The sequence below is a fragment of the Mauremys reevesii genome, linkage group 1, assembly GCF_016161935.1.
Source record: "Mauremys reevesii isolate NIE-2019 linkage group 1, ASM1616193v1, whole genome shotgun sequence".
Taxonomy (NCBI): domain Eukaryota; kingdom Metazoa; phylum Chordata; order Testudines; family Geoemydidae; genus Mauremys; species Mauremys reevesii.
This window is the reverse complement of record NC_052623.1, coordinates 55,811,939-55,839,621: the sequence shown is the minus strand read 5'-3', so window position 1 is coordinate 55,839,621 and position 27,683 is coordinate 55,811,939. Positions and strand designations below refer to the sequence as shown.

The following is a 27,683-nucleotide window of genomic DNA, read 5'->3' as shown; positions in this document are numbered from 1 at the left end:
TCACTGACACCATACCACAATCTTAGAAACTCTGTATCTCTCATGTTGTCTGTAAATACAAAGTAATGCACATTGGAAAACATAATCCCAACTATAAATATTAAATCATGAGGCTTAAATTAACTGTTACCATTCAAGAAAGAGATCTTGGAGTCATTGTGAATAGTTCTCTGAAAACATCCACTCAATGTGCAGCCACAAACAAAAAAGTGAACAGAACGTTGGGAATCATTAAGAAAGGGATAGATAATAAAACAGAAAATATCATATTGCTTCTATATATATCCATGGTGTGCCCACATCTTGAATCCTGCGTGCAGATGTGCTTGCCCCATTTAAAAAAAATTGGAATTGGAAAAGGTTCAGAAAAGGGCAAAAAAAATGATTAGGGATGTGAAATGGCTGCCATATGAGGAGAGAGTAATAAAACTCGGACTTTTCAGCTTGGAAAAGAGACGACTATGGGGGGATATGAAAGAAGTCTATAAAATCATGACTGGTGTGGAGAAAATAAATAAGGAAGTGTTATTTACTCCTCCTAACACAAGAACTAGGGGTCACCAAATGAAATTAATAGGCAGCAGGTTTAAAACAAACAAAAGGAAGTATTTCTTCACACAACACACAGTCAGTCTGTGGAATTCCTTGACAGAGGATGTTGTGAAGGCCAAGGCTATAACAGGGTTCAAAAAAGAATAAATTCCTGGGGCATAGGTCTATCAATGGCTATTAGCCAAGGTGGGTGGGGATGGTGTGCCTACCCTCTGTGTGACAGAAGCTGGGACTGGGCAACAGGGGATGAATCACTTGATGGTTACCTGTTGTATTCATTCCCTCAGGGGCACCTGGCAGTGGCCACTGTTGGAAGACAGAATACTGGGCTAGATGGACCTTTGGTCTGACCCAGTATAGCTTAAGATAGCTCAGTGGTATAAATTCCTATCATTTGGATCTCTCCTCTTTCTCTCAATGTGATAATTGGTAATATTGTTCAGATGTCTTGAACCTCATAGGCTAATGCTTCTTGCTACAATGGAACTCAAAGAACCACAGTCAGTATGTGTACTGCTCATATTTTGTGGTTGTCTGTTCTAGTCATCATTTTGCAGTTTTCTTAGTGGTATAATATATAACATTTTTATTGTTAGATATTCTTGCTGAAATCTATTATCTGGCATTCTGCATCTTGGAACTGAGTTTTGTAGTAATACATAAGTGTTGACTCACTTTTTCTTTGTATTATTGTGCATAGAATCAGCATTTACACCCAAACTGTCTTGATCCTTCATCAGTCTATATCAGATAGTGGTGACGGGAAATAATAGACCTTTGCCAAACATTCTGAATCCCATCTGAACATACTCTGAAATCACCTTTTACTTCTTCTCTGTTCTCCTTTCTAATCATTTTTAATGTAATTTACCTAGCCCTATACCCTCCCCAATACTGCTGCAGCTGACTTAGTCTTTATGTATGGAAGTGGCCAATCTGGGGTGATTAATTCCATTATTTAGTGAAAACTGTTAGCTTACATTACAGCTTAGTTTTCCAAGTGGAGATGTGGCAGCAGAATCATGTATATAAACTTTGAAACAAAGTCAAGACCTATTAATCTCAGTGTCTGTCTGGCAAGCAGAGGCTTAGTAGTACAATAGTGTTAAATTCCTCAGTGGAAACTTAGAGAAGCTCTACACTACCAGTTAAGTTGATCTAACTTACATCGCTTGGGAGTGTGGAACCCCCCCGCCCCCCACCAAGTGATGCAAGTTTTGCGCTGTCTACGCCAGTCTGTCAGCAGGAACTTACACTTCTCACTGAGATGGAGCAATTATGCCAACAGGAGAGCGCTCTCCCGTTGGTATAGAATGTCTTCACCAGATGCGCTATATTGGCGCAGGTGCACTGATGTAGTGCTGCAGTGTAGACATGCCCATACTCTTTGTCTAGTACTATTACAATATTTGAAGATAAAAGTTGCCGCACACTGGTGTGTGCAGCAGAGGCACCTATCCCACATGCTTGCCTTTCCAGGCCACAGTCTAGCTGCGTCCATTGTCATGGGCATACATGTTTTAGTATCCCTGTAGGGTCTGCCAAGTGCTAATACCATGTTTTTGTCAACAATAAACCTGGCTGGGCGCCTTCATACGTTAATGGATCTTGCGGTCTGCTTGAGCTCTGCCATGCCAGAAGTCTGCGCAGAGCTGGGACAGCACACAGGGAGAACACGCGCACACACACAACAGAACATCTAACCACAATATACAGTAAGGAAAGTTCTCTTAACTAGATATTTCCTTGCTTTTAAGGGACTGTATGTGAGGGATTTGCACTTGTCAAGTGAACTAGACTGTTTTCTAATAGTTTTGGGTGATGAGATCCATCTGTATTAGTGGTTTGCATAGCACCTTGGGTATGGCAAATCGGAGAGACTGCCCTTGACCCCATGATTTGGAGGGCCCCACTCTTCGATAAAATCAAGAGGAGGCAGCGGGGAGAGGAGGCGGGTGGGCGAGTGGCATGAGGAGACAAACAGGGAGGCGAGTGATAGGCGGGCGAGGAAGAGCCCTCCTACCAGAACCTCCTTCTTCCCCCCAGCTCCTCCTGCCCACTGGTGGACCCCACTGATCAGCACCTCCCCCTCCTTCTCAGCACCTTCCGCCTGTCGTGGATCAGATGTTTTGTGGCATAAGGATGTGCTGTGGGTGAGGGGGAAGGAGCGAGGGCACAGCATCCTTGGGGAAGGGGGAGGAACTGGGTGGGGAAGAGGCAGGGTGGGGGCAGGGCAGGAAGAGGTGGGGCGAGGCAGAGTGGGGGTGGGAAGAAGCAGGGTGGGGTGACACTTTGGGGAAAGCGGTAGAGTGGAGGCGGGGCCTAGTTGGAGTCAGGGGGAGCACCCCCTGGCATATTAGAAATTCTGTGCCTATGTCCCACACCCCACTAGGGACAGCCCTGCCTATTAATGTAGTATCTAAACACATTTCCTTCCTCACTGATCAGCTGGTATGGATGTGTATTCAAAGTATATACTATACACTTACAGATCTTTTTTTTTCCAGTATGCATCATTAGTGGCATTAGTTCCATAAAAAACAAAGAATTTGACACATTATATTACCTTATGTTTTAAACCTTGACCTAAAGAACTTCCTGTGTTTGACATGCGCAGAAGGTTTTTGGACCTTCTTTTGATGTAAATATATTAGTGTGAAGTTTCTCTCATAGTTTCTAGTGGAAATACAATTGAAAAATTTACCCTGGTGTATTACTGTTTTCATCTAGCAATTACCTTTTTAGAGCACAGCAAAAGCATTCCGCATTTCTGCTGATCACTGGTACAAGGTCTCCTCCAGACACTTCCCTAGTAACTCATCAATTCCTCCTCCTATCCACTCCAGTAGCTTGAGGTCCTGGAAATTGTTAGGATAGCCACTAGAAATATACTTGATTACATCCCTTGTTGATAGATATGGTACTGTTGATTATTTGTGCTTGATTCTCCTTCTTTCTTGTCTGAACTACGTCACAGGTGCCATTGATTGACTATAAAGATAAATGATATACATATATGCAGTGTGTTTTGGCCAGTGACACCAAAAAGCTTCTTTGTTTCTCTTAAACAATTTGGAAGGAACCTGTGGGGAGGAAGACGGGAAGACAGTCCTGATGTACAAATAAATTAGTGGATCGGTTTCTCTTAAATTAAGAAAGTGAAGTGATGCTGTCATGTGAACTCAGTGCACACATTGCTGCAGAATCTTCTAATTCTATCTGGGCTAAAAAGCCTAAATCTTTTTTTTTTTTTTTTAAACTCTGTGAAGTGTCTGATGATGAAATTTGTTACCATTATGACTGTAATCTCTCCGTTTTCATGCACATATATTCTATCCATCCTCAGTCCAAGAACCATTTTGCAGGCATAAATGCAAGGGCCGTGTGGGTGTATATAAACTCTAACCTGAACAGCTTGCTGTGTTCTCAAGTGGGAGGGTAATTTTGCCCCTTCATTGATTTTACGGATGTCTCTTATGAGCAAATAGTGCCATTTCCCTCAACCTGTGATGAATTACATGTGCTACAGGGTGGGTTGTTGCTCACCAGAGAATTAAGCAGGAGCAACAACCTTGCTTCATTTTCCTCAAACCTTTCATGAGTGACGGACACCTGCATCATATCAGACATATACTCTTAACATTTTGAGATATAAAAGCAGTCTTCTGGTATGTTCTCCTAGAAAATACAGCTTAGACAGATAGAAAAACACTCACAATGCAGAGGGATCATTTACAGAAAAACAATGGATTATAAAATCTTCAAAAGTAAACTGTAAATTTTACATGGTCTCTGTGCCATGAAATCTCTCTGTTCCATGTACCTGCAGTAAACATAATATTTATGAGTCAGGGTTACTGCAGTATTGTATTCACTGTAGAGTGGCAAAAGCGTGGATTTTAATGGGGCCCTCTGTACAGATTCAATAAATTCTTCCCTCTCCCATAAAACTTCTTAAGGGGAATAAATATAAGCATGGATTAAATGTTTGTGCTTTCTGTGCTGTTTTTGCAACATTTCTTTGCTAGTTTCCTTAACTGCTAACTTGTACAGTTTCTTTGTCTTTTAGAATGTCGGGTAGTGAAATCTACTTCCTATACCAAAATAGCTTCAACATCACGTAGGAGCACCACCAAGAGCCCAGGTCCATCTAGACGCAGCAAGTCTCCTGCCTCTACCAGCTCAGGTAAAGCAAAGAAGAAATGTTTCCTACTAGCAAAAAAAAAAATGCTTTTGAATACAATTGGTAAAGTGTTAAAATCTCTGTGTTTTTTTGCAAGATACTATACATATACAATACTTTACACTAAAATGTCATGTTTTGTATCAGACAGTTACCTCGGTTTCTGAGAGACCATGTTTATTTCCCAATCTAAATTGTAGAAAAATACCTGTATTGCAAAATCTTAAATGCCACAACATGGTAACTACTGTTATAGTTAGTCATGTTTGTTATAGTAGTGCCTGACAAACCAAGAATGGCTAGACACTGTACAAGCCCAGAGTAATAGACAGAAGAGTTCACAGTGTAAATAGACAAGATAGACATGCGGTGGGGAAAGGGGTAGAACACACAAGCAGAGTGAACAATGTGGTGGCAACAAACAACATGTTAGTTCCCTGATTTTTTGAGGGGCAGGGGTAGGTTTTATCTAGGAGGAGACAGTTAAAAGGCAAGAAAATACAGCTTAGACTGATAGAAAAATACTCACAATGCAGAGGGATCATTTGCAGAAAAACAATAGATTATATTGTGCTAAAATCTTCAAAATTAAACGGTACATTTTACACGGTCTCTGTGCCATGAAATCTTATTGTTCCAGGTACCTGCAGTAATCCTAATATCTGAGAGTCAGGGTTACTGCAGTAATGCACTGAATGTACCGTGGCAAAAACTTGGATCTGCATGGAGCCCTCTGTACACACTCAATAGACTCTTCCCTCTCCCATGAAGGGGAAAGGGCAAGGGAGAAGATGGTAAATGAAGCAGCTAGGAAATGAAACTCAGGTAAAGAGACTGAGGAGGGTTGGAGCAAACAGCCAATCAACCCAGGGTTGAGAAAGTCCAGTCAAAATTATAAACATTTCTCTGAATGTCTGAAGGTACCTGAGTTGGCTGCTTTTATAGCTGCTCCTATCAGCTGGAGTCTCTAGCTGTTTCTTTTCCAACAACATGTGGCGGGAGGCAGGGCACCCCTATATCCCAGTGCTCCCAGAATGAGGGAGGTTTCCTGTGCACAAGTCTAGAGGTTGTTGGGGGAGGGGTGGCCTTGCTGGGCCCCATTTTTATTCCATCCCCCCAGTGCACAAATCCCCCTGGTTTGTGCTGTTTCTGCACCTATACTACTGGCTGGAATTCCTCTCTGCAGTTTTTCCCCAAGAGAAAAGTAAGTAATTGGTTACCTTTCAATGGTGACCAGTGAATATGCAATTAACAGTTCTTAATAGTGGATATGCAGATATTATGAGTACAACGTAGGGTTGCCAACTCTGACTGAAGCTATTCTGGGAGATTTTTTTTCCCAGCATGACGTAATGTCATTTTCTTAAAATATCCTATTAAAATCTCCCTGATTGCTTTCAATCATCACCGGGCGAGGGATGCCAATTCCAGGAGACTCCAGGCCAATCCTGGTGGGTTAGCAACCCTATCCAAAGAGAACACACGAGATTGCAACCTGCAAATAAAGCCATAGAGTAATTTCCTCACTTAACTTTGTAATTATGTTCCTGATAAATGTGACTTTAAGCGAAACGATGTTAAGCTAATACAATTTCCCCATAAGAATTAATATAAATAGCAGGGGTTAGGTTCTAGGGAATTTTTTTTTTGCCAGACAAAAGGCATTATATACATTTTAAACAATTGTAAACAAGCAATTTAATACGGGTATGAAACGGGCTGGCAGCCCCCCATCAGTTCCCCTATGACCATCCCCCCCCCAGCACCTCCTGCCTGCCAGCGGACCCCGTGGATCAGCGCCTTCCCCCTGCTCCCCCCATCTCCTGTCCGTGGCAATGAGCTGGTCTGTGGCATTGAGGAGGCAGGGGAAGGAGGGGGAGGCTGTGCGCTGCATCCTCACTCCTCTCCCCAGCCTCCAGAATGCCGCAAACCAGCTGATTGCCGTGGGCAGGAGACGGGGAGCAGGGGGAAGGGGCTGATCTGCAGGGTCCGCCGGCGGGCGGGAGGCGCTTGAGGGGGGGCATAAGGAAGCTGATGCGGCGGGGTCAGGGGGGGGAGCTGCCAGCCATGGACAAAGCAGGCGGCCAAATGATGTTATAGTGGAGCATTGCACAACTTTAAATGGAGCATGTTCTGTAATGGAGCAGGGATGTAACATCAAAACAACGTTAAGCGAGAGGACGTTAAGTGGGGAGTTACTGTACCTTATTATACCTTTAAAACCTTTTGAAAATTAAAATGATGAGCATTTCTTGCCTTGTGTCTAGTGTGAAAAATATTTATTAGTATATGGTGTATTTTATCTCTAAGGGTCCCAGATTGCTTAAACTATATATAGGGATTAGTTTATTCACTGATGGACCTGTTTAACATATACCTGCCAGATAGCCTAGTTTGGCTGGGAAAGTCTGAGGGTTTGAACACCTTTCCCAGTGAACTATGTGGTCAGCTTAGGTCCAAGGAATATGATACCATAACAGCAGCAGAAGTAGAAGAATCCTGCAAAGAGGTAATGAGAACTAATGATATAGGGAATAGAATTAAATAATTTTTATAGGGGACAATTATTTATTCAGACAGTGTAAGGAACAGTTTTTTAAGCCAACATGCAAAACCCAACAGGGTGGATTTGTTCCTTGATCCTGAACATAAATTGAGTACCATGCAATTTATAGGTGTGGAGAATAAAGTTAAATCAAACTTTAAAAAGTGAGGGCCTGTTAGCTGTCGTATTGGTTCTGCATTGACATTAAGGCTATACTTAGGATGGAATTAGCTTAATATATACTGCATTAATGTGTTCATCAACATTTCTGTGCAAAGTCACCATTCTTCTGTGCACAAATTAGGTATATAGAGATCCCTCTGGCAGACCCCAAATCTTGTGGTGTATTTAGAAAAAATATTCTGGCAACATTTTTTACATGTTGGCAAATATGTTAACACAGTATGGTTTTGGACATGAGGGTAATAGCAGGGTTGGCCAGAAAGCAAGAATTCTGTATTGTGAAAGAATTAAAACTTGCAATTTATTTTTGTTCCAATGCACGACAAAAATGAGACTTGTGAAGTTTTGAGACACAGACTGACCCACTCCAAAATAACCAATAGCCAAATAGTTAGGGCACTTATCTGAGATGTGGGAGACAGAGGTTCAAGTCTCTGTTCTGCCTAATTTGGTAGCTGGGTCTTCTACATACTAGGTGACCTCCCCAATGGGTGGGATGGAGAGTCCTGCTATCTTTTCTGTTGCAACTGTTCCACTTTGTATAAATAATTATTTATTAAGATAGAGAGTGAAACACTGACCATTTAAATTACATACAGAAAAGAATGTTAAGGTTGCAAAGTCAAGCACTCCAAAATTAGGAAATGCCAGAATTTGCCCATGCAATCTTAATTTGGCCTGCTTGTGCATATAACAGTCTTTAATCACATGATCACATACTATTTCCACAGGACCCCTGCCTCATTCAGTGCACATGATGGATGGTGTTCAGGAAATGAATCAAGGCTTTATAATAAATTCAGTGGCAAAAAAGTAGGTTGAAGCAAAGTTAAGGTTGTTTAGTGATATGTCATCCCCTTGTAGAACACTGAGTTGAGCATAACTCAAACTTCTGAAAACCAGGAAATGCAGCATTAAGGCTGCCCATGTAATCTTAAGTGTACCCTATTTCAGCAATGTTCCAGGACATGATTAACACACACATCTTTTGTCTGCCAAGCTCTCAATTGCTGAAATGTACAACCTCCTTTTACAACCCGTTCACTTTTACCTACAGGATTTCATCTAACACTATTAAAGAACAAAGAGGGAAAAATTGCCTCCAGTTTCCCTATTGATGTTCTTCCATGCTTATTAATTCCTTTCATATTGTCTCTGTAGCAATAATTCAGACACTCAGCCAAATCAGAAAAAAACTATCAAACCTTCTGGACACACATTCATGGAGGATAGGTCCATCATTGGCTATTAGCCAAGATGGACAGAGATGGTGTCTCCAGCCTTGTTTGCCAGAAGCTGGGAATGGGTGGCAGGGTGGATCACAGGTGGATACCTGTTCTGTTCCTTCCCTCTGGGGCACCTGGCATTGGTCACTGTTGAAAGACAGGATACTGGGCTAGATGGACCTTTGGTCTGACTCAGTATTGCCGTTCTTATGTTCCAAACCTCTGATGTGGTGCAAATCTGCTCTCTTACATTGTATGGGCTGTACAACTGGAATAAGGACCAGATCATTTCTGCCTGAGTGAATTGCTACAATGTCCAGTAGATCACAACCTCTTAAGTCACCATTTGGGTGCTGCAGAATGGGTAAAACACAATGTTAACGCAGGACGCCTCTCTCCACCCAAATCACTAATCCCCATATCATGGTGTACTCCTTGCTCCTCCAAACTTCTGTATTCTTCTTCAAGTAGATGCAGCCATGAATCCTACTTCGGTGTATGTCTGTCCTGCACACCCAAGCATAGAACTTTACCTAGCAATAGCTGGTGGGGTGCCACTCGCACCCTGCAGCCCTGGCTCCTCCCCTCGCCATATAAGGGCAGCACTATCCCAGGCTCCTCAGTTCCTTCTTACTGCCCATGGCTAGAGTCGGAGCTCTGTGGTGTTCTTCACTTTGCACTTTGTCTCAGTTTCTGAGAAAAATTTCTTGTATATAGTAGTAGTATTTTCAATAAAGTTTAGTATTAATTAGAATAGTTGGCTGCTCTGCACGATGCCCTCACCAGGGTTCAAGCATTGTCTGTTTGGGGGTGGGGGGGGCAATTCCCAGTAATGATCCCCTGTGACACTATTAATACCTGGGAGAGCAAACAACTGTGCATCTCTCTCTATCAGTGTTATAGAGGGTGAACAATTTGAGTTTACCCTGTATAAGCTTTATACAGGGCAAAATTGATTTATTTGGGTTTAGACCCCATTGGGAGTTGGGCATCTGAGTGCTAAAGACAGGAACACTTCTGTTAGCTGCTTTCAGGTAAATCTGCTGCTTTGGGTCAAGTAATTCAGACCCTGGGTCTTTGCTGGTGCAGATGGGAGTGTCTGGCTCAGCAAGACAGGATGCTGGAGTCCTGAGCTGGCAGGGAAAGCAGTGGTAGCAGTAGTCTGGGCACATCGGGTGGCAGCTCCCAACGGGGTTTCTGTGATCCAACCCGTCACATCCCCACATATGGTGCTTGTTGTGTTTTGGTCAAGAGTGGTGCTCCATCTGGAAGTCATTCACAAGGAGGACTCAGGTGGTAAGAAACTTGCGGCTGAAGCAGCACCTGCTGGAGTAGGCCATGAGGCCCACTTAGGCAGTGAGGCCCTTGTCTGTTTAGTGGTCATCTTCAGATTCAGCCAGTAATGCTGCTCAGCGCTTGGGCTCTGCCATCTTCCCCAAGAGGAAGAAAGATCATTCCCCCTCCTCTGGTATATTGAGGAAGAAGTCCCACAAAATGAATTGGAAGCATTGTAGGACTCTGGGTGACTCCTCGTTGACTTCCAAGAGGAGTGCTGAATAGCACCATACTCCCTCTGGCACACAGGATACAGGTCCCTCTAACTGCTCCCTGATATTGTACTGAAGGCTCCAAGAGCCTGTATTGTCAACTGTGGTTCCAGCTATGTTGAGTTTGGTACCAGTGATGTCAGCACCAGCACCGACAGCGGCTTAAGATCTGCTTTGCTTCTCAATCTCAGACTCACTACAGATTCAAGAGTTTCGCTGGTGCCATAGCTTCTACTGCCTCATCCTCCATTGTGCCACTAGCACCTTCTGGCCATGTCACAGAGCTACCAGGCTCATCGGCACCACAGCTCACGCTGCCTGGGCCTTAGCTTTTGAGTTGGGGCCAATACTGGGCCCAGCACAGAAGAATCCTTTAACATGAAGGGATTCTTCAGCATCATCATTGTCGTGGCAGTACATCCCTTCATCGAGCTTGGTACCTCCCTTAGCCTCAGTACTGGCACCTCTCCTGGTATCATTCAGTACCCCCACTGCCAATCCCCCATTCCTCTTTGGCACCAATGATGCCCCTGTATTAGGCTTCATATCTATGTGATTGTTAGCTTGCCCTGTTGGCGTTGACTCCCCCGTTGTCATCAGAGAACCTCCAGGACTCCTCAAGATGTAGATCAGGATTGTCCTGTCCCTCATCATTGGATAGGTGCCAGAGAGAGCCCTCAGATCACCATTGATACCAAGATTGGCATCTGTCCCATAATCAGGACATGGTCTTTTGGCATGGTGCCTACTGGCCACTAATCCTTCATCCATAAGCCCAATGGCCTTCTTGGAGTCCATAGGACACTCCTCAGTCCCTGAGGTCTGACTTGACCTGTTCCAGAGCTAGATCACTGATACCAGTGGTGGCTCCTGCTCCAAGACCCCCTTAGCTGCAAGCAACTGTTGAGCTCATTCCCTCTGGCCCTCCAGGGTTATTCTGACCAGATCCTGTGGTGCAAGAACAGGACCCATTGTCGGCATAGCAAACCACTTCCTTGTCCTCCATGGATGACACTACTGTGCTGGAATCCTCCTCTCCATTGGTACTGGAGGACTTTATGCTTCAGGAGGTCCTAATATGCCTTATGGTTTCTACCTTGGTTATCTGGGTGGAATTCCTGCAGGAGAATATGCATAAGCTGCTGGATATTCTCCAGTCATCAGCTCCAGAGAGAGAAGCCCTCCCAATAAATGAGGCTCTCTTGGAACCTGCAAAGGACTTCTGGGAATGCTCCAGCTTCATTGTGTCCCATAGCAAAGCATTTGAGAAGTGGTACTTCATCCATATGCAGGATTTTGAGGGCTTCTACTTCCATCCTGCCCCGACTCACTGGTGGTAACTTCAGCAAATGATAGCACCCACATCAGGAGATGTACAAGTCCTCCCCTAAGGACAAAGATTCCAAGAGGATGTACTTAATGGGATGGTAGATTTATACTTCCTCTTCTTTGGAAATGTGCATAGCGAATCAGCAGGCCTTGCTCTCTAAATATGACTTTTTCAATTGGACAGACAGGTCTAAGTTCATTGACAAGTTGCCCGAACTCTCCAGGGAAGAGTTTATGGCCTTCCTTGCAGAAGGGTGTATGGTGGCTCAGCTCTTGTTGCAGTCAGCTCTGGATGTAGCAGATGCCGTGGTCAGAATTATGGTGGTGGCTGTGACCATGAGTTGCGCCTCATGGATGCAGAATTCGGGCATTGAACCCGATGTGCAACAAACAATTGAGGACTTATTATTTGATGGCTGGGTTTTGTTTTCAGAAAAAACAATGAAACCCCGCATTCTTTAAAAGACTCCTGAGCTACTTTGCATTCTTTGGGAGTATATACTCTAGCCATGAAAAGATGCCACTATAGCAGTCAGCAGCAATATCACTTGCAGCATTTTTTTTAGCCAGTCTTCCCTTCCCAAAGGAGTAGTCCTGCTGCCTTATAGGATCTGTGGCTCTTTCTGGATGTCCTATAGTTCTGGGTTTAACCAGCTGGCTCATCCCCACTACTCCCCTGGCATCCAGAAGGTTGGAATGGGGGTGGTGAATGAGACCGGGGACTGTTGGGAAAGAAAGTATGGTTTCTCTTTAGGCAATTGAATGCCATCCTGGATAATTGGTTCCTATTTTTGCCTCTGCCACAGAGTTCCCATGTGATGCTGGGCAATTCGCTTAAACAAAACTTTTCACAGGTGACCACCAATTATGGGTTCTTCATTATCTGGGGGGGCAACATAAAAATCTGTAGTCTGATTTACAGAATGGTGGCTGAGCTCTCTCACCTTCAGTCGAAATCAGTGAGAGCTACGTTCTGAACACAAATAGTGCTGTAAAATGGTAAGTTCTCATAAAAATCCAGTCCTCAGCATCTCAAATCAGGCACTGAAATTAGTGGAGACTTTTGACCTTAATTTCTATGTGCCTCAGTTCCCATGTGTGTAAAATTGGAATAATACCACCTAACCTCTAGGGGTCTTGTGAAGTTAAATCATTAATGTTTGTGAAGCACTCAGATGCTACAGTACTGAGTGCCACAGAATAGCTCATAAGAAAATTAATACTTGTACAGTAACTCCCCTCTTAACGCCCTCTCGCTTAACGTTGTTTCGATCTTACATCCCTACTCAATTACAGAACATGCTCCATTTAAAGTTGTGCAATGCTTCGCTATAACGTTGTTTGGCTGCCTGCTTTGTCCACAGCACCTCCCAACTATAGTACAGTATTGTACTGTATGGCAAAAATATGTCCCTGGAACCCAACCCCCCCCATTTACATTCATTCTTATGGAGAAATTGGATTCGCTTAGTCGCATTTTTCAGGAACATAACTACAACGTTAAGTGAGGAGTTACTGTATTCAGAGTATGGTTTGATTGGTGTGCAGTAAGTAAGGCACAAAGCTATACACTGAACAAAAGGATAAAATGAAATATAGGATAGCTGCTCATTCAGTGAGCACTGCCCATCCTGTATTCTGAATGAGGCAGAGGTCCTGAGCGGGGGGGGGAAACTGTGGGATCATCTAACTAAAGACAGTATCACAATGCATATGCACAAAGGGTCTGAAATCGGAAATGCCAGATTTAAGGTTGCTTGTGAAATCCTAACTTTGCAAATTTAACATTCTTTTAATGTAGTGTTTTTGTATGTCATTTCCCAGATTTTCAAAAAAAGCAACCAGGAAAAACCTGACATTTCTTCATGTGGAACCATTTTGACTCGCGTGTGGTTTAACAACACGGTTGGAACCTTTAGAATCCACAGCACAGACCTTTGCCACTTGAGCTAACAGAGTAACTGATAGAGATTGACAACCCACTATGCTATGTGAGCCAGGTGCCGGGGGAGAGGAGGCAGACTTTTAGCCATCAGATTTCACACCAGTGGAATGTAGAGACTCAAGAACCCTGGGTTTTATTCTAGGTTCAGAGGGAAGTGTACTGTAGTGATTACAGACTGTTCTGCTCCATTTCCTACAAGCCCTGTTCCTCTTGTGCCCCCATTCTGATGCTAGGTCAGGGATGGGCAAACTTTTTGATTTGAGGGCCACATCTGGGTATGGAAATTGTATGGTGGGTCATGAATGCTCATGAAATTGGGGGTTGAGGTGCGGGGGGGGGGGTAAGGGCTCTGGATGGGGGTGTGGGCCCTGGGGTGGGGCTGGGGATGAGGGGTTGGAGGTGCAGGAGGGTGCTGCAGGCTGGGACCTAGGGGTTCAGAGAGTGCGAGGGGGATCAGGGCTGGGGCAGGGGGTTGGGGCACGGGAGGGGGTCAGGGGGTGCAGACTCTGGGGGGCGCTTACCTCAAGCAGCTCATAGAAGCAGAGGCATGTCCCATCTCCGGCTCCTACACGGAGGCGCAGCCAGGTGAATCTATGCGCTTCCCCGTCCACGGGCACCACCCATGGAACTCCGATTGGCTGTAGTTCCTGGCCAATGGGAGCTGCAGGGGTGGCGTTTGGGGTGGGGGCAGCATGCAGAACCCCCTGGCTGCCCCTATACATAGGAGCTGGAGGGGGGAAATGCCGCTGCTTCTGGGAGCTGCTCAGAGCGGGGCAAGCTCCCAACCCCGCTCCCTGGAGGGAGCTTGAGGGCAGGATTAAAACCTCTCGAGGGCCAGATATGGCACCCGGGCCATAGTTTGCCCACCCCTGTACTAGGTAGACATCTTGCCAATTTTCACATCCCTCTCCCAAAGAATGGGGATAGAGCTTCTCAATGAAACATTTATAAGAAAATTTCAGAAAATGTCATTTTTCCCTAACTCATTTTGATAAATGACCGCATTGTTTTTGCTGAAACTTTCCAAAACAATTCAGCCCAAGTTAGACAGTTGGCATGGAAAATTTGTCTAAACCATTAAAGTTATAAAGTAAATAAAAACAGGATCTTATGTTGGAAAGTTTTAAGCAATGCTATTTGCATCACCTATAATTAGGAAGTGATTTCCATAGGAGCAGTCAGATTGCAGTACTGAACAAAATGGGTAAATTTTTCTTTATATTTTTAATGGGAGAGAGTTATGTTTTCATTAGGTTGTCCTGACAGAGCCATGTTTTGTTATTTACTGTTCTTTATTTTTTTAAAGTAGCTTCTAAATTATAATGCCTTGCATTTGACCTTTAGCAGAATTCATTGCTTGTCTGTTTTATCACTGCCCCTATTGTATCTGTAAATAGGATATAATAAGAAATACCAGAGACTTGAATTTGAGGACACTATTTAAAAAACAAAGCCAATCAAAGAACAATAATTATTTGCAACTACCTTGTACAAAATCTCAGACAATAAAAATTTGCTGTTTTTTTTTTTTGTATTTTTCGTTTTTTTTACAAATGTTTCAATTAGTACAGCAAATAGCAATTAAGCTATTCTTGGAAACGTGCATGAAATATCTTAAAAAATAAATTTCAACAGAAGAAAAAATCAGCATAAAAACAGGAGCTCACACTTTTTTTTTCAGGTGTAAGTTTGGAGAAATAAATTTTGCAGGGGTTTAGAAGAGAGAGGTAACTTATAAAGTAATAAAAATTCACCATAGAGCTGCTGCCTCATTGCCACCATCCTCTGAGATAAGGAATTTTACAACTGCTTAAGACATGATTAAAAAGTCTGCTCATGGTATGTGGGTAAGCTTTTAATGGAAATGGAAGCAAGTGCTCCTTCAGCTTCATGATGAGTCACATAAATTAAAACAACCAAAAATTGCACTTTGATTTTCACAGGAATTACAGAAAGTTTTCTGAGTAAAAACTTATGTATTTTTTTCAGGTTTTCAGTAGCAAGAGGTGTAATAAAAACCAGTGTAACTTAGGTGGTACCTATATCTTCTGTGAAGAGGACAAGGTGTATAAAGAATTTATGCAGTGTATTATATTATCTAGTGGTGTGTGTTCCAGCAAAGGAATCATATACCAAGTTTAAACCAGTGCCAGTTTAAAATTGTATACATCTGTAAACAAAATAGGGCTGTAGCATACACAAATGGGATCTTAATGAGAGCTGAGGTAAACAGAGTGCTGTCTTGTACCGTATCAGAGGAGAGGTGGCTGTGTTCCATTGCAAAAAGGTACATTTTCATTTGCTTTGAGATTTCATTCTTAGCCATCCGAGAGACCACTCTTCTTCAACCACCTTGGTCAGGTATATCTCAAGAAGGCCTTTTAGGTCCTCAAGGCAGGGACTTGACATATCAGATTGTCTTTAGTGGGGTGACATATTTATATCCACACTATTATGTTTAGCTAACATTTTTTTCATAAATGTGCTGAAGCACAACTCTCCCTGCAACCAGAGGTAGAAGCCTATAGAAGTAGTGAAGTAATCCTGCACTCTTAGGGATATCAAGATCAGTTTTTACTTTGATCCTGGGTTCTTTTAATTTCTTACTTATACTAATGGTATTCAGCATTTATCCTGAAGAAATTAAAATTTATCATTTATATAACATCTATATACATAATAAAATCAAGGCTTAAAATGGGGAAATAGAGACATTTAGACTCGGATTTTCAAAGGAGCCTAAGGGAGTTAGATGCCCAGATACTATGGAAATTAAGAGAGAGTTGGCTTTAACTTCAAAAATCCTAGCCTTAATCAGTTAACCAGACTGATTTGTTCAAATTTCCAAATTAGGCAAAAGACAGATTGTTCCTACTTTCGCAATAGCTGGTCACCAGGTTTAGCTAATTTTTACTTGACACACTACATGGAGTTGGCAGTCAAAATTCATAGATACCTGATGAACTCTGGTAAAAAGCAGAGAGGAAACGAGGGCCAATTATTCATCTTTATAGCAAAATATCAATGCAGAAAAATATATCACTTTTTGACTCCACCCTATAAGTGTAGTGTACTGCGCACATCCTTATGCTTTGGGACTGACAGTGATCCATTTCTGGGATTTGTGGATTTAAAAATCCCCATGGACACTCAGGAGCCTGGAATGATATTCCCTGAGGAGAGATCCTGTCTTTTGCGGGGCTGAGACTGATCGTTACCACTGACATTCCTAGTCTATTGACTAAAACACTGCAATAATAGTCTGTCTTCACGGCTCCCTCACCCTGAGAAAAGTGTTTTTATATTGAGATAGCTGGCTTGATGAAAAATCCTAGTAGAGATGAGACAGAGGTAGTTTTTACTCTGTAACTAGTCAAAATAAACCTGATACTGATCCGGGGGTTGGCCTTGACTAGCTACATCAAGGTAAAAATTACAATGCCTTGTCTCCATCTAGGATATTGCATGGAGATAGCTTATTTGATGAAAACACCTCATCATTTTGCAGTGAAGGCAAAGTCTAATAGACCTACACACAATGAAAATACAGTAACAGAAGGGAAAAAAACACAAGGTACATTTTGTTCCTTAACGACTTTAAAATGATGTAATCTCTGAGAGAGAAAGTGTTTGTGAGGAAGGAGAGCAACAAATTGCAGGTGTTAGCAGAACGATGGGGTCATGGCTATGCTACATGAACTATACATGTTATTGAGACAATTGTAAAAAAATGTTTAAACTTAGACTGGTATATATATTTAAGATGTGAATGTGTAATCTATTCTGTTCTGGAAAAAAGTCTCCCATAGCACCCTTCTCTTCCTCTTCTCACACACTTAGGTTTTCATTATTAACCGTTAGAGTAGGGTCTTGGGTTTTCCTCTTATGCGGGGGAGAAACATTCCTCTGAGGGGAATGCCAGGTTTTAAACGCTGTCTTACACACAGACTTTCAATACCTGTGTCAGACTAGCACTCACAGTGTGTTTGCTGCCTCAGCGAGACACACAGACCTCAAAAGTGCTCTCACTGCCACAACCTAAAAGCCTGGACCATAAAGGTGAGAGACTACAACTTAAACTCCTCCTGATGGAGAAATCTCTCTGGCTGGCATCTGAGCCTCAAGCTATGGATCCTCCCCTGCATGGGCCAACTGCAGCCTCTGACAGAGGCCCTTCCTCCATGGCTCAGACTAAAGACCCCTCCACCAAGAAGGTTGCAAAAAAGCAGGCTACAACTTCCCCAGTTGGTAATCTGCCAAGAAACAGCATTCTCCAAGCTGGCAAACACCATCAGTACAGACCTCAGTGGCCTTCTCCACAACTGAAGTAGTGGCACCCTCCAGTGCAATGAGAGAAAAAGACCCAAAGCAGGCTACCTCTGACACAGGCAGTAAGGGAAAACCAAAACCCCATGCCTCAACACCAGCAGAGTTGACTAGACACTTGGCACTGAATGGCTCTGCATCGCTGCAAACCACGGCACTATCTTTTGCCGGCATAACACAATCAGTGCACGTAACGACACCGACAACCATGCTGCAACCATCAGTACTAACCGCTACACCTTCAATGGCACCGACGTTAGCAGCAGTGCATCAGTTCCTGCATCAGAATGACCTAATGGTCACCTCAACATCAGAATCTCACCACTATTCTCACCACTGATGTCACTTGGGGTCAGTCTGTACCGAGCCACCTCACCCCTCCACCTCAATCTGCTCTGCCATTCTCAAGTGACGAGGAGGATGAGGCTGAAGGGGAAATATATTCTTCGCACCATTCTTCCCCCATCCACCACCAACCAGACCTGATCCACCACCACACAGGGGATATTATACTGGACCCAAAAATTGACACTGGTACAGGCACCCATGCATGCCACCAATGCCTCTTCCACCACAGTGGTCTTATTGGAGCCCTTTGGCAGTATGCCCCCCCAACATCACAATCCTCCCAGCCCCCGTCCCCGCCCCATGGATGAGTACACATAATTCACCCTGACCTTCAGTACCGAGACCATGTGAGCCTCCAGAAGAGGTGACCAGAGAGGAGGAAGAGACCTCTGACCAGGAGATGGCACCAGCAGCCCACTTTTCATCATCTACTCCTGATGACACCATCATGCCCCCACCTCCCAATATGGGGAATGATTTCAAGAACTCTACGAGAGATTTATGAGCTTATTGGACATCTCACTCTAAAAAGTCCAGGAGCCACAACATAAACTCCTAGACATCTTACAGACATCGACCTGTTCCATACTCACTCTACTCATGAATGATGCCATTATGGTACCAGTTAAGTCAATTTGGCAGACCCCAGAAACAATCTCACCCAGGTGCAAGAGGTCTGACAAAAATACTGTGTGCTAGTGAAGGGAACAGAGTTTCTTCTTCGAGTGATTGCTCCTATGCATTCCAGTTAGGTGTGCGCGTGCCGCGTGCATGGCTCGTCAGAAGATTTTTACCCTAGCAACACTCGGCGGGTCGGCTGGCGCCCCCTGGAGTGGCGCCGCTATAGCGCTGGATATATACCCCAGCCGACCCGTCCGCTCCTCAGTTCCTTCTTACCGCCCGTGACGGTCGTTGGAACGGTGGAGTGCTCCTTTGACCTCCACAGCCCTAGCTTCTCTCTGATTTCTTCTTTGTAGTTATTGTATATAGTTCTTAAAAATAGTTAGATTAGTTCATTAGTTAGTTAGTTAGGGGAAATCGGGGGGGCCTAGCCCTTCTTTTCCCGAACCGGTGCGGGCTCATGCCCAAGGCACCGGGGTTCAAGCCTTGCTCGGCCTGTCAGCGGCCCATGCCGATTGGAGACCCTCACGACTCCTGCCTGCTGTGCTTAGGAGAGTCTCATCGTGCAGATAAGTGCTCTATTTGCAAGTCTTTTAAGCCGAGGACAAAGAAAGAGCGAGACTTTCATTTAAAGCAGCTCTTGATGGAGTCGGCACTTAGCCCTGTGGTGCCGACATCAGCCGCTCCACAGTCCTCTTCGGTACGGAGCGCCCCCGCAGTTCCCGGCCGGTCCGGTACCAAGACTATGAAAAAACAGCAACCAGCACCGACGTCCCGGCACCGTTCCCTCTCTCCTGCGAGGAAGCGTAAGCCGGCGCAGACGGCCTCCAAGGCATCTGCACCAGGACCGCTTACCCAACCACCGGCTCCGACACCCCCGGCACCGACTCAGCTGGCGCCCAAACCATGCGCTGTACCGTCGACTCCGGCACCGCAAGAGCCGTTGAGTCCGGTACCGCCTTGCTCCCCAGTGCAAACCGTGGTCGAGCTGCCCCTCCCGTCGACACCTGAAACTTTTTTGACGGCGAGAGAGCTGATAGCGCTCACCGAGCCACCGCGTATCCAGCCCCCGGCACCGCCGGTGCAGGCTGTGAAGTCAGTGGGTAAGCCGGCTATCATGCGGTCTCCTTCCCCTGACAGACGAGAGAGACGGTACTCCAGGTCCCGGTCCCGATCCCGGAGACGTTCTCCTTCACGCCGCTCCAGATCTCGGCGCCGGTCGCAGTCCCGGTACCACTCTCCATCGTGGTACCGGTCGCACTTCTGGAAACGATCCCGGTCCCCCTCTCCTGACCGGCGGTATCGACGCAGATCCGGATCTCGGTACCGTTCCCGGTACCGTTCATCCCCCGCAGCCGCTCCCACTGCCAGGAATCGAGATCCTGGTCGACCTCCCAGCACCGGCACGGTCAATGGTCCCGATCTCGCTCCCGGCACCGTGACAACCGGTACCGTTCCCCGGTACCGTCCAGGGACAGACCGGCAGCGTCAATGGCGCAGTCCCACAGTCTCTCCGCCCCACCATGGCTTTCGCGTCAGCCGTCTGTCTCCTCTCAAGCGGACAGTGTAGCCGATCCACACACCGACCCTCAAGGGCAGGACCAGGGTCCCCCCCATTGGGGCTTCTGGACCCCATGGGCCTATCATGAGGCTCAAGGGGTACCCCCCTCTCAGTGCCCCAGAACTGCCGACCACAGGGTGCCTGAGGCTACGGTCAGCCGACCTCCTCCCTCGTCATTGGTAGAGGAACCTCTGCCACCTGTAGTTGCGGAGCATCCCCCGGTCGCAGAGACCTCGCAGCACATTGACGAGCCCCCACCGGACACCCTAGTCCCGGGCCTTTCATCGTCTTCCTCGTCGGATGAGGCGGTGGCGGGGACATCGTCATCGGGCCTTCCCCCGATTGACCTCCGAGCCCACCAGGACTTACTTCGACGGGTGGCCCAAAACATTAACCTGCCCGTTGAGGAGGTGGCAGAGGATGATGACCCTGTGATCAGCATAATTGGGGCTGATGCGCCTCTTCAGGTGGCTTTGCCCTTTATTCGCACCATCCAGAGAAATGCAGATACTATTTGGCAGTCGCCGGCTTCCATCCCTCCCACTGCTCGGGAGGTGGAAAGGAAATACTCGGTCCCATCCAGAGGGTATGAGTATCTGTATACACACCCAGCTCCTGACTCCCTGGTAGTGCAGTCCGTTAATGATCGAGAGCGCCATGGACAGCCAGCTCCAGCGCCGAAATCTAAAGAGGCGCGACGGATGGATCTTTTGGGATGGAAGGTCTATTCAGCCGGTGGCCTCCAACTGAGGATTACCAACTAGCTGGCTCTCCTCAGTAGATACACCCATAACACCTTGGTGTCTCTGTCAAAGTTCACTGAGCTGGTGCCATCAGACACACGGCCTGAATTCACGGCCCTTATTGAGGAGGGTAAGAGAGCCTCCCGGTCGGCACTCCAAGCCTCTCTGGACTCTGCGGATTCAGGAGCCAGGACTTTGGCCTCTGGGGTGACCATGAGGAGAATTTCGTGGCTGCAGGCCTCCACGTTGCCACCTGAGGTCCAACACACTATCCAGGACTTACCGTTTGATACCCAGGGTCTATTTTTCGAAAAAACAGACTCAAGGCTGCAGACCCTCAAGGATGGTCGAGTCACTATCAGCTCCCTGGGCATGCACACGCCGGTTACCCAGCAGAGATCCTTCAGACCACAGCCATACTGCCCGTTCAACCAGCCCAGGCCTCGCCCCGATAATAGGCGCAGGGGCAGAGTGAATCAACGTAGACTGTCGGGCAACCGGGGAAATCAGCCCCAGGCGCCCTCCAAGCCCCTCCCCCCCCGGGGCCTAAACCAAACTTTTGATGGGACGCCCGAGGACGGCCCACCAGTTTCTTTACCAGATCCTTCCCCGTTCTTTTTCAACCATCTTTCCCACTTCCTACCGGCGTGGTCCCAGATAACAACAGACAACTGGGTACTCCACACGGTGCAGTTTGGTTACCGACTCCAGTTTGTTTCTCCCCCTCCCTCCCACCGACCCTCCCTGTCCCTCTTCAGGGACCCCTCTCACGAGCAGTTCCTCTTACAAGAGGTCGAGACTCTGTTGAGTTTGGGTGTCATCGAGGAGGTGCCAGAAGGCATGTGAGGCAGGGGATTTTATTCCCGTTATTTCCTAATACCCAAGGCGAAGGGAGGTCTACGACCCATACTAGACCTCCGAGAGCTCAACAGATATCTGCTCAAGCTCAAGTTCCGCATGGTAACCCTGGGGACCATTATTCCCTCCCTGGATCCGGGAGACTGGTTTGCCACCCTCGACATGAGAGACGCATACTTCCATATCGCGATTTACCCCCCTCATCGCCGCTACCTGCGCTTCATCGTCAACAGCATGCACTACCAGTTTACAGTGCTCCCCTTCAGCCTCTCCACGGCACCAAGGGTCTTCACCAAGTGCATGGCAGTGGTTGCCGCGGCCCTTCGCCATCGTCGCATACATGTTTACCCATATCTCGACGACTGGCTGGTCCGCGGATCATCCCGCCAACTTGTAACGAGTCAAATGACCGAGATCCTAGGCCTGTTTCAACGGCTAGGCCTTATGATCAATGCCGAGAAGTCTACCTTAGCTCCAACACAAAGGGTGGAGTTCATCGGTGCGGTCCTGGATTCCAATTTAGCCAGGGCCTGCCTCCCTTGACCTCGGCACCAGACTTTGGCTTCCCTCGTGCAAGACCTACAGTCCTTTCCGACAACAACGGTGCAGTCCTGCCTCCGCCTCCTGGGCCACATGGTGGCATGCACATTCGTGACCATGTACGTGAGGCTGCGTCTTTGCTCCTTTCAGACTTGGCTTGCGTCGGTGTACCGCCCGCACTGCGACTCCATAGATATGGTGGTCACAGTCCCGAGATCAACCTTCGAACCGCTCAACTGGTGGCTGAACCCAGAGGTAGTGTGTGCTGGAGTTCCATTCCGCCCACCCCACCCCTCCGTCACCCTGACCACGGATGCCTCGGCATTGGGGTGGGGTGCGCACCTCGACAACCTGCACACCCAGGGTCTCTGGTCACCCCAAGAGCTCTCCCTACATATCAATGTCAGGGAGCTGCGGGCGATTCGCTTGGCGTGTCAAACCTTCCACACCCATCTCCAAGGGCGCTGCGTGGCCGTTTTCACGGACAACACGACAGCGATGTTTTACGTCAACCGACAGGGCGGGGCTCGTTCCTCTCTGCTTTGCACGGAAGCGATGCACCTTTGGGACTTCTGCATAACCCACTCTATTCACCTGGTAGCATCATTTCTTCCAGGACTGCAGAACACGCTGGCCGACCATCTCAGCAGGTCATTCCTTTCCCACGAGTGGTCGATTCGCCCAGATGTTATCCACACAGTTTTCCAGAGGTCTATTTGGGGAAAACCCCACCTGTTTGCCTCCAAAGAGAACAGGAAATGCCACCAGTTCTGCTCTTACCAGGGTTGCTCCCAGGGCTCCCTATCGGACGCATTCCTCCGCTCCTGGATGGGTCACCTGCTATATGCCTTCCCTCCGTTTCCCCTCGTACACCGGGTGCTACTCAAGCTCCGGAGGGACGGGGCCCGCCTCATACTTGTCGCTCCGGCCTGGCCGAGACAGCACTGGTACACCCTGCTGCTCGAGCTCTCGGTACGGGATCCCATTCCCCTCCCCTTATGGCCGGACCTGTTAACACAGGACTTCGGCAGGCTTCGCCACCTGGACCTGCAGTCCCTCCATCTTACAGCTTGGTTCCTACGTGGCTGACCCGAGCGGAGCGTGACTGCTCTGCTGCGGTGCAGCAAGTCCTGATGGAAAGCAGGAAGCCTTCCACTCGGTCATCCTACCTCGCGCCACTCTGGTGCGATCAGAAGGGTCTCAACCCTTTTGTGGTCCTATTCCTACGATCCTGGACTACCTCTGGTCTCTCAAGGAGCAAGGTCTCACGGTCTCCTCCTTGAAGGTGCACCTGGCGGCCATTTCCGCCTTTCGACCTGGCGTAGGAGAACGGTCCATCTTTTCCAATCAGATGGTTTCCCGCTTCCTTAAGGGACTAGATCGCTTGTACCCACCAATATGGCGTCCTACACCTTCCTGGGATTTGAACTTAGTTTTAGCCAAGCTTATGGGAGCCCCCTTTGAGCCCTTGGCCACGTGTTCCCTTCTCTATTTGTCATGGAAAACGGCCTTTCTCGTCGCTATAACTTCAGCAAGACGAGTTTCCGAGCTTCACGCCCTAACGGCTGGTCCACCGTATACCATCTTCCATGGAGACAAGGTGCAGCTTCGGCCACACCCGGCCTTCCTCCCTAAGGTGGTGTCGGCCTTCCATGTGAACCAGGACATTTTCCTCCCGGTTTTTTTCCCGAAGCCGCACGCCTCACGTCGTGAACAACAGCTTCACAGCCTCAACGTCCGCAGGGCCCTCACGTTTTACATAGAGCGAACAAAACCCTTCCGGCGTTCGCCCAGCTATTCGTAGCGGTTGCCGATCGCATGAAGGGCAAGCCGGTCTCCTCTCAGAGGATCTCCTCCTGGGTGACATCTTGTATCCAGACATGCTACGAGCTTGCTCGTGTGCCAGCTAGCCGTCTCACCGCTCACTCTACGAGAGCGCAAACCTCTTCTGCCGCCTTCCTGGCCCATGTCCCCATCCAGGACATCTGTCGGGCGGCTACCTGGTCTTCTGTCCACACCTTTGCTGCCCACTACGCGTTGGTGCAACAGTCTAGAGACGATGCAGCCTTCGGCTCAGCAGTCTTACACTCTGCCACGTCTCACTCCGACCCCACCGCCTAGGTAAGGCTTGGGAATCACCTAACTGGAATGCATAGGAGCAATCACTTGAAGAAGAAAAGACGGTTACTCACCGTTGTAACTGTTGTTCTTCGAGATGTGTTGCTCCTATCCATTCCAGACCCGCCCTCCTTCCCCACTGTCGGAGTAGCCGGCAAGAAGGAACTGAGGAGCGGACGGGTCGGCTGGGGTATATATCCAGCGCTATAGCGGCGCCACTCCAGGGGGCGCCAGCCGACCCGCCGAGTGTTGCTAGGGTAAAAATCTTCCGACGAGCCGTGCACGCGGCACGCGCGCACACCTAACTGGAATGGATAGGAGCAACACATCTCGAAGAACAACAGTTACAACGGTGAGTAACTGTCTTTTCTCTTCTCGCACCCCACACCAAATTCCTTGGTGGTGGATGCAGTTAATGAACAGGGTAGACAACACCACCCCAAAAACATGCTGTATGACAGAGATCGGAAAAGGCTTGACCTCTTTGGACATAAGGCCTACTCCTCAGTGACTCTACACCTTAGGATTGCCAGTTATGAGGCATTACTTGCCAATATAACCACATGGATTACTCAAAGTGATCAGACTTTATTGAATTTGTTCTTGAGGAGAAAAGAGAGCAGTTCAGGTCTATCATCTCTGAAGGACCGCTTATAGTCAGGACAATATTGCAGGCTGCCCTGGACTCCGCAGACACAGCAGCAAGGTCTGCAAACACCGTGGTAGTGATGAGAAGATAATCTTGGTTACATCTCTCTGGGTTCCCCACAGAGGTGCAATCGACAGTTAAAGATCTTCCATTTGAAGGGCCTAACCTCTGCAGCCAAAACAGACTAGTCCCTCCACACACCCAAGGACTCAAGGGTGGCGTTGAAATCCCTGAGCATTTATAGACCTAGAACCAAGAAAAGACAGGGAAAATATTATACTTCACAGAGAATCTGGTCCACGCAATACACGCAACTGCACAGACAATATGAATAACAAGGGAGGAAACAGAGATCCATGAAGAGACAACAGCCTCACCTCAGTCTACTAAGTCTCAACAACCGCACTGAAGGCAGCAATTTTGAGCCTTTGGTTGAGGGCCTGAGACCCCCACAACTTTTAGCACTGGAACTATCTACCACCTCTCAACCATTTGGAGGTCACCTGACTACCTTTTACCCAGTCTGGCATCCATCACAACAGACAGATGGGTACTAGAGATAATCAAGACTGGATAATCCATCCCATTTATCTCCATCCCCCCCACAACCGTCCCTCTTCAGGGACCCCTCTCATGAACATCTACTGCGACAAGAAGTAACCCACGTCATACACCATGGGACAGTAGAACTGATACCAACAAAACACAGAGGGAAGGGCTTCTATTCATGTTATTTCCTCAAACAGAAAAAATGGGAGGGTGGAGACCCATTCTTGATTTACAGTGACTCAACAAGTTTGTGAAGACCCAACACTTCAAGATGGTCACATTGATTGCCATAAGTCCAGCACTAGAAAGGGGGGCACAGGTTCTCAGCCCTCGACCTTCAGGACACATACTTTCATATAACTATACATCCATCACATTGAAGGTTCCTCAGATTTGCTCTAGGAGCAGATCATTTTCAATATAAAATTCTACCTTTCGGCCTCTCCATTGCCCCTTGAATATTCTTGAAGGTCCTCACGGTTGTAGCAGCCTACCTCTGCAGAAAGGGAAGCATGATATTCCTATATTTGGATGACCACTTATTGAAAACACCACTAGCTGTCTTTACATGCTTAGGCCTACAAATAAATGCACAAAAATCAACACTAACACCAGCACAAAACCTACAATTTATCTGTGCCTACTTCAATTCTCCCGAGGCTACAGCCTCTCTAAATGACAATGGTTTGTGACTCTAACCCAGGGGTTGGCAACCTATGGCACGAGTGCCGATTTTTTTTAATGGCAAGCTGCTGCCTGCTGAAGTCCCGGCAGGCAGCAGCATGCCATTAAAAATCCTGCCCAGTCTGGCCCGGCCCACTCTTCTCCACCCCCCCACCCCCCGCGGGGGCAGGGGGCAGAAGCTTGGTCCTGTCCCTCCTCCTCCTCCTCTCTGTCTTTCCCTTCCTCCCTGCCAGCCGATCAGCTGATGGCCCTTGTCGGGGAGGAGTGGAGTCAGCATGCTTGCTGCTCCCCGCGGAGGCAGAGAAGAAGCGGGGGCAGGGCCTTGGGGAAGGGGGAGGGAGGGGGAATAGGGACATATCCCCTCCAGCCCCCTGCTGTGAACACCCCATGACCCCAGTCCACACCCCCAGCTCTCTGCCCTGACCCCCTCTCTCACGCACCCAGCCCTCTGTCCTGCAGCCCTGCACACCTCCCAAGGTCCTTGCCCTCTGTCCTGACCCCCCTCCACACACACCCAGCCCTCTGCCCTGAGCCCTGCAGCCCCGCACACACCCCAGGTCCCTGCCCTGAGACCCCCCCCTCACACCCACCCAGCCCTCTGCTTGACTCCTTCATCTCCACCCCCCATGACCCCAGCCCATACTCTGGTACTCCCCCACATACCCAGCCCCCCCATGCACCCCCCACATCCTGACTCTTGCACCTCCCACATCCCCACCCCCACCCTGAGCACCAAATGGGAGCTCCTGCACCCAACCCCCACATTCCCACCTGCACCCCTTGCACTAAATGGGAGCTGCCCAGATAAGTGCTCCACATCCAAACCTCCTTCCCCAACCCTGAGCCCCCTCTCTCATTCTAGCTCCTGGCCAGATCCTACACCCTAGCCTGCTCCTTCACCCCCAGCCCGTGCTCAGTGCACTCCCACCCTCAGCTCAGTGCAGAGAGAGAGGAAGAGAATGGGCCAGAACCAGGGAGAAGGTAGGTACCCACTGTGTATGGGCGGGCCAGGATCCCGGCTGGCAGGAGCCGGCGGATGGAACCCTTGAGTGGCAGCGGGCTGAGCTGCTCAGTCCACTGCCTGTCTGGGGTCCCGGACGCTGGCCCTGTACAGCCCGCTGCCGGTCTGGGGTTCTGGCTGCTGGTCTGGGATTCTGGCTGCTGGACCCTTGCCAG

The 27,683-nt window shown here is 47.6% G+C and overlaps 1 protein-coding gene across 5 annotated transcripts in view; it reads left to right on the top strand.

The window, feature by feature from the left end:
• Positions 1-27,683, top strand: part of DCLK1 (doublecortin like kinase 1) — a 347,909-nt gene that overhangs the window by 235,740 nt on the left and 84,486 nt on the right. For all 5 annotated transcript variants that reach the window (XM_039547110.1, XM_039547101.1, XM_039547119.1 and 2 more), the window contains exon 5: positions 4,622-4,738. In XM_039547110.1, coding sequence (XP_039403044.1) covers positions 4,622-4,738 — 117 coding nt within the window. The remainder of the gene's footprint in view (positions 1-4,621; positions 4,739-27,683) is intronic.